Source organism: Gadus macrocephalus, chromosome 10, assembly GCF_031168955.1.
Source record: "Gadus macrocephalus chromosome 10, ASM3116895v1".
NCBI lineage: Eukaryota > Metazoa > Chordata > Actinopteri > Gadiformes > Gadidae > Gadus > Gadus macrocephalus.
In genome coordinates, this window is record NC_082391.1 from 14316337 (window position 1) to 14323836 (window position 7500).

The following is a 7500-nucleotide window of genomic DNA, read 5'->3' on the forward strand; positions in this document are numbered from 1 at the left end:
CGGATCGATCGAATACAGGCACGTTATCATTGGCGTCTAATACGGTGATGGTTATTCTGGCTGTCCCGGAGCGTTCGGGCGAGCCTCCGTCCAAGGCTGTCAGCACCATCTCGTGCGTCTTCTGCTGCTCCCGGTCCAGCGGGACGTCCAGCACGAGCTCTGCAAACTTGCTCCCGTCGTTACGCGTTTGGATGTTCAGCACGAAGTGCTGGTTGGCACTGAGCTGGTATGTGCGGAGAGAATTGGTGCCCACGTCCAGGTCCTGCGCGCTCTCTAACGGGAACCGGAACCGGGCGCAGCGGGACTCGGTGATGTCGATGTTAAACTCACTCCACGGAAAACTCGGGGAGTTGTCATTTACATCTAAAATCTCTACTTCCACCCTATAGAGTTCTAGTGGATTTTCAATCACCACTTGTAGATGAAGAAAACAGCTCGGGCTGCGTTCGCAAAGATCCTCGCGGTCTATTTTTTCGTTGACAAATAAAATGCCGTTTTCCAAGTTCACTTCTAAATATTGCTTCTTAGCGCCCGAGACTATACGGAACCGACGCGCCGATAGCTTGGCCACGTCCAATCCCAGGTCCTCCGCGATGTTCCCCACAAAAGCCCCATGGTCCAACTCCTCCGGAATAGAGTAGCGTATTTGCGCCAGAACCAGGTCCACCACACAGGCACACAGCAGCAAACACACCACCATCCCCGTGACTGGAGCCCAACTGTCTCTTGCGCGCCTGTGATCCATCTCAGAGCCGCGCGTAAAAAGCCTTCACCGATGAATGGAACCAGAAACGCATCTCCTTGACATCACTAGCCGTACAAAAAAGTGGGCTTTGTGTATAAGCCTGCTCTGTGTCCAAATCGAGCCAGATAATGTCTAGAAATGGAGAGATGTAACTTTGCCGACTCGTCGTAGGCAAATTGAAAACAAACAACTCTCTTGTTATGGAGAACTGAAGAGAGGAGACGGCGATAAATATGTCTCTTCCTTTCTCTCTCTCTCTTTCTCTCGCTCCTTCACCCTCTCTCCCTCTCTCTCTCTCTCTCTCTCTCTCTCTCTCTCTCTCTCTCTCTCTCTCTCTCTCTCCTCTCTCTCTCTCTCTCTCTCTCTCTCTCTCGATCCTTCACCCTCTCTCCCTCTTTCTCTCCCTCTCTCTAGCTCTCTTGTGCTCTATGTCTCTCTTCTCCGTGTCCTCTGTTGTTCTACTCGTGCGGCGCGGTGGTGTGTGAGCGGCGGAAGGCTCGCTGTTTGATTTCTTCCAGAGTGGAAGCTGGCGGGGAGGTGTTTCTTTCGTGCGCGCGTGTGGCATGCTCGTGCGTGTGTGCGCAATAGAAGGGGATGGACGTGGCTTATAGCAGCTCCGTATTGGACGAGGCAGACGTCGGAATGGGCCACTATAATTACAGTACACGTTTAACGCTTTCACGTCTGACCGTATCGGATCCAGTCAAAGGCACAGACACCGGGGCAAGATTAAAGAGCAAATCTGTTCCCTGCTTCTCTTTAAAGTCGTCCTTCACCACTCATGTGTTAAACTTAAGAGATAAAGTTTGACTCACATGTGATGCCAATTCTTTGGAAACATTTTCTCCTAAAACATAAAACGATGAATCTAAACATGTCAGCTCTCTCCTCCTATGGCCTCCTACACTGGCCCACGCTGGCCCGTGGCCAGTGCGCTCGTGGGATCGTAGCTTTTTAATGAGACTGCTTGAAGCTAAATGCCTACGTCTCACAAACAGCCCATTCATTAATCATGGCGCGTCGATTTTAGCTTTCTAGAAAATAATTCGAGATGGGGTCACTGTTAGGCTTTTAAATGGGCTGATGATACATTCTGAGGATTAGAAAATGATCAGTGATGATTATCATAAGTGGAAGATGTAGTCTCCTATACACATAGGCCCGAGCAGAGGCGCATTACACGAATTTGATTTCCCTGAGTACGTTGATTGTTATGTGTGCTGTATCATCACAATCAACATAAAAGCGCCGTTGTAAACCCGTAATCGCGCTTGACTTTAATCGCACATTCTAGTTTGAATTAAATGGAAATGACAAAGGTGTGTTATTTACTGTTGTGACGTGTGTGTGTGTGTGTGTGTGTGTGTGTGTGTGTGTGTGTGTGTGTGTGTGTGTGTGTGTGTGTGTGTGTGTGTGTGTGTGTGTGTGTGTGTGTGTGTGCGTGCGTGCGTGCGTGCGTGCGTGCGTGCGTGCGTGCGTGCGTGTGTGTGTGTGTGTGTGTGTGTGTGTGTGTGTGTGTGTGTGTGTGTGTGTGGGGGGGGGGGGGGGGCTGAACATTTCCATCATATTTATCATGTGTTGTATGTTTACGACATAACCTCAGTGGATCAGGGAGAAGCGGTTATTGTTTGGAAAGAGAGAGAAGCCAAAAAGCCTGGTTTCTTAGGAGACTGCCACATGTGTGTCCGTATCTAATCTTCCCCAACTAATCCCGGTCAGTCACACAGACAATCCTTGAACCGCAGGAAGGCGGGGGGCGCGCCGCAGCGACTCCCCCTCACCAAGTCGACCTCGCGTCGGTCAGACGGACACGAGCCGCATTTTAATCAAAGCGTGTGGCTCGGAATCTGAAAGTGTCCTTCCTGAGGCTGACGACAGCCATAGCCTCACGGGGTGTCCGATAATGTGATTCCCAACCCAGTTTCTTAAGCAACGACCTCTTGCAAACACAATTCACCAGTCATACCATTAAGAAAAAAGTACGATTTCCAGGTTTAAACACAGCAGAAAACACGATTTGCTGTCAGACTTAAACTCCAGCAGATGGTTAAGCTTCTTCGGAATGATTACATTTCTAAAAAAAAACACACTCACACACACACACACGCACAACCAATTCCGTTGCGTTCCCTGTCTTTTTTAATTAACGTAGAAAAGGATTAGTGTGCAGCTATCCGGGATCAACCGTCCTCCGACAGAAGAATGATAAATAATCCCCAAAGCATTTCGTTGAATGTAGCACCCAGCTGTGCCGATACATGTCACGTTTCCTTGCATTACACGGAGCATTAACCGAGACCCGTCCGTCTCTGTCGCCGTGCTTCGACACCATGGTGGGGCCCTGAACACGACTTTCCATGGTCCACACCCGACATACCAACCACCACAACAATAAAAATAAATAAACCAAGGAGGGAAGGAGGAAAGAAAGATAAAAGAAAGAAAATGCATTAAGCCTAATCATGAACATGTTCATGATTGCCCTGTAACAAGTGACTCATTTAACTCGGTACCGGATAAGACCGATTCCACTTGTGTTTGTGATCTTATGCTGCCATCTATTGGCAACTTGGCGCGACTATACGAAGGAGACCAATTGGAAATAGGGTGGGAAACAAGGGAGCTCCTGCTTTTAAAATACGTCTGGATTATCAAATGTTTCAATCTGGAAGGTTCAGGATTTTTTTAATTTAACTATTATTAGTTATTTATTATTTAACTATTAATATGTATGCATCTATTGATATATATTTATATATATCAATTTGTGTAGACAAGCATTGACTATACACGTTTATATAGTATTAAGACCCATTATATTTACCCTACTGTAGGGATGTTCATTTTACAATCACTTACTTATTGAGAGTATGAGTAAAAATCTCGTGGCGTCATTCATCCTGTTTCAACTGTGGTATGATGCTGCCATCTAGCGGCCATTTTAAACTCTACTGAGGGTTGGTTGGAAAGGAAATATAATGGATGTTTTATTGAGATGTCCCTTGGTAAGAGACAGTAACACGCGCGCGCGCGCACACACGCACACACGCACACACACACACACACACACACACACACACACACACACACACACACACACACACACACACACACACACACACACACACACACACACACACACTGTGTGATGATTGCATTATACTGTGTACATTGAGGTCGGGGCTTGTATATTGGTGCATACACATCACAAGGGGCACAGGCTCTTTGGGGTGATTTTAAGATTTGAACTTCACCCCAACCCATTATTGTCTTGATAGGTATACGTTGAAGTTTGATACACATTTAGAAACAATAAATGTTTGACGATTGACTTCCATACGTGGTAAATAAATAGGCTTAACGTTTTGCTTTTGGGCAGAGTTCCTCTGCGAAATAAATTCTAATTATTAAAATAAAATAAAAATAAAATAAATAAATAAAACGCTAGACAGCGCCCGCGGTTCGATCTGCCCCAACCGAAAGGCAGGGGCTGAGGATTTCAATCGTGTGATGTAGCCGCTGAGCTAAACTAGCGCCAAGCTATACATTGCAGGCCTCTGTATAGTAGTTAAACTTGACAGACAAGGTAGTCGTACGTCACATGCACCGGCTGTATTACCCGGAAATGCGCCGTGAACACGTTGATTCAAAGTTTTTTATGATCAGTTGCCAGTCCTCTAGCGTGCTTGCACGTCATTGGAGGCTATACAGGCTAGGCCTATGTTTAAGAGGCGGGCAAACTGATTCACATGTAGACTATACGGGCGGAAGACTGACTGGTTTACAATTGCCTCAGAAGTGGCCAGTTCTTAGAAACGGATGTTATTATGACCCCCAACTCAATAGGCCTATCGTTTTGCTTTGGGATGAGTGATGTGTGGTTTTAACATATCCCAACGTCGGTGATTTGGACTATTTAGGATCTCGCTCCATTTCAGTCAAATTCGACAAATACTTCAACGGCCTTTTATGAAGCTGTATCGAAGTGATGTCCAATGTGTGTAGGTGTTGTGAAATATTTTTGAAACATGCTTTAATATCCTGGTAATTATGTGGCATTCATCAAAATCATTCCTGACTTTTTTCTTTGGTTGGGGTCGTAGTGCGCCTGAGGGCCGGTAGAATGACAGATTGGTTTGTGGTGTCATTGCGCCATATGCTGGAATTAAATAAATTGTTAATGCCGGATTGCCGAATTGAAATTAGCCTATATCGTCCTATTGTTAACATAAAATAGTATAGGCTACGTCTTTCGTGTTTAGTCTTCAACTCTTTGTAATGTAGCCCGTTTTACCCAGGTCATTTGGCGTGATACAGTCTAATATACTCACTAGGCCTATCTACTATAGCCTACTAAAGAGGTTTTCGAATTGATTGACGCACCTGCACGACATATGGGCATACGACCGATTGACGTTACATGTAGGCCTATAGGTTGAAAATTGCGTCAAATAATCTATGATTATATATATGATGAGGTCCGCCTCAAAACATTGTTTTGTATAAGAAATGTAGAAAGCAAATATAATAACACACGCAGAAAGACGAAACGACTACCCCTTGTCGTCTGTCGGAGGTCTCACGTCCGAACAAAAGACTGACGTCACATCTGGAAGAACCGCGGGGTGAGGCCATGGGGAGGTGCAGTGTTGGTGTTCTGAGTCTGGGGATTTCGTTGCTGGCAAAAAGGGCAAAGCGTGATGTAATCAGAATGTTGCTAGGCAACCATAGTGCGATGCACACCTGGAACGAAAACAAAAGAAAAACTATGTCTTCTAGAGTCTTGCTGTATTGACACAGATGGTCCACTAGATGGCGGACAAGACTAAGAACAGGCAGATAGAACCCTCGCCATGCTGTTTTGAATTCCTATCTGTCCCAATGTGTGTGTGTGTGTGTGTGTGTGTGTGTGTGTGTGTGTGTGTGTGTGTGTGTGTGTGTGTGTGTGTGTGTGTGTGTGTGTGTGTGTGTGTGTCTCGCTCTCTCCTCGACAAGTCTGCATCTTCACCTGTGTTTGTGTGGCGCCCCCCTTTGGGGAGATAACTTCTGAATACTACTGCAGATGTGAGTCGAGTGAGTGGGAGAAAGAGAGTCATGGGAACCTATACAGAGAGAGAGAAACAGAGACATTTACACACACACATATAATATATATATATATATATATATATATATATATATATATATATACATTACATATATATATATATATATATATATATATATATATATATATATATATATATATATATAGAGAGAGAGAGAGAGAGAGAGAGAGAGAGAGAGAGAGAGAGAGAGAGAGAGAGAGAGAGAGAGAGAGAGAGAGAGAGAGAGAGAGAGAGAGAGAGTCAGCGAGAGAAAGTGTTGAATAATGTTCAGCATGCTGCAAAAGAAAATTCTGGAAAGAAAACAATTCTGAGTGGACACTCCTACACCACCTCTGTATGTCTGTCTGTTTGTCTGTCTGCCTGGCCGCTTCTCATGGAGCCCCACTTCAGTGTGGAAGAAGGTGGGGTCACCGCTGTGTCTGTCAGGGACGAGAGAGAGAGAATCAGGCACACAGCAGGGAGTGAACGCAGGAAGGGTGAGGTGGAAAAGAAAAGAGGAGGAAGGAGGGGGGGTACAAGAAAAGGAAAGGGGACAGAAACACACAGAAGAGGTAAGCTAGTGGTCCAAGTGGTCGTCCAGTGATATTAGGGAAGAGTGCAAATAGGAGAGAGAGGGAGAGAGAGAGAGAGAGAGAGAGAGAGAGAGAGAGAGAGAGAGAGAGAGAGATTCATCCATATGCTCCTCAGCTGTGTAAACTGAATTGCGGCGCTGCGTCTCGGATTCCCCCAAAAATGGGGGATATTTATAGGAGGCTGGCAGAGGCGGCATGTGGACCCTTGCTCTGTCACACCCGCTAATATTATTATTATTACTTTATATGCGCAGAAATGGAAAATGTCAGCAACCTGAGAGGCCTACAGAGACAGTACGTGTGTGTGTGTGTGTGTGTGTGTGTGTGTGTGTGTGTGTGTGTGTGTGTGTGTGTGTGTGTGTGTGTGTGTGTGTGTGTGTGTGTGTGTGTGTGTGTGTGTGTGTGTGTGTGTGTGTGTGCATGTGTGTTCGTCTGTGTGTGCATACGCCTATGTGTGTTTGTGTGTGTTTGTGTGTGTGTGCTTGTGTGTTGGTCTATGTATGTGTGTGTGTGTGTGTGTGTGTGTGTGTGTGTGTGTGTGTGTGTGTGTGTGTGTGTGCGTCTGTGTGTGTGATTGTCTGCCCCATAGTCTCATGTAGTGTCTGTATTTTGTTTTATTTCGAGGGGGGAAATAAGGCAGACGTGGGGGGAGGGGGGGAGCAAATAATGAAAAGGGGGGAGACGGAGCAAAAGGGGGAGAACGTTTGCCTGTATTGGCAAGGGATGTAACCTGATCCACCGGACCTATTAGAACTGTCAGAGACTAAGGGAGTGAGAGAAAGGGGTGGATGGCAGGGGAGGAGAGAGAAGGAAGGAAAGAGGGAGAGGGGGGGGAGAGAGGGGGAGAGAGAGGGGGAGACAGGGGGGGAAGAAGAAAGAAAGAAAGAGTGGAGCAGGACGAGACAGACACAGACATGAGCACATATTCCAGCTCCAGATTATAAGATTCCCGCAAGTTGCAGACATGTTGAAACACACAACACAAAGAGACACACAACCCACTTCACACACACACACACACACACACACACACACACACACACACACATACAAGTGCATACACACACACACACAC

The 7500-nt window shown here is 46.0% G+C and overlaps 1 protein-coding gene across 1 annotated transcript in view; it reads right to left on the reverse strand.

The window, feature by feature from the left end:
* Positions 1-1590, reverse strand: part of LOC132466528 (protocadherin-10-like) — a 13360-nt gene extending 11770 nt beyond the window's left edge. The window contains exon 1 of the mRNA XM_060063779.1: positions 6-1590. Coding sequence (XP_059919762.1) covers positions 6-745 — 740 coding nt within the window. The 5' untranslated portion in view covers positions 746-1590. The remainder of the gene's footprint in view (positions 1-5) is intronic.
* Positions 1591-7500: the final 5910 nt, after the last annotated feature.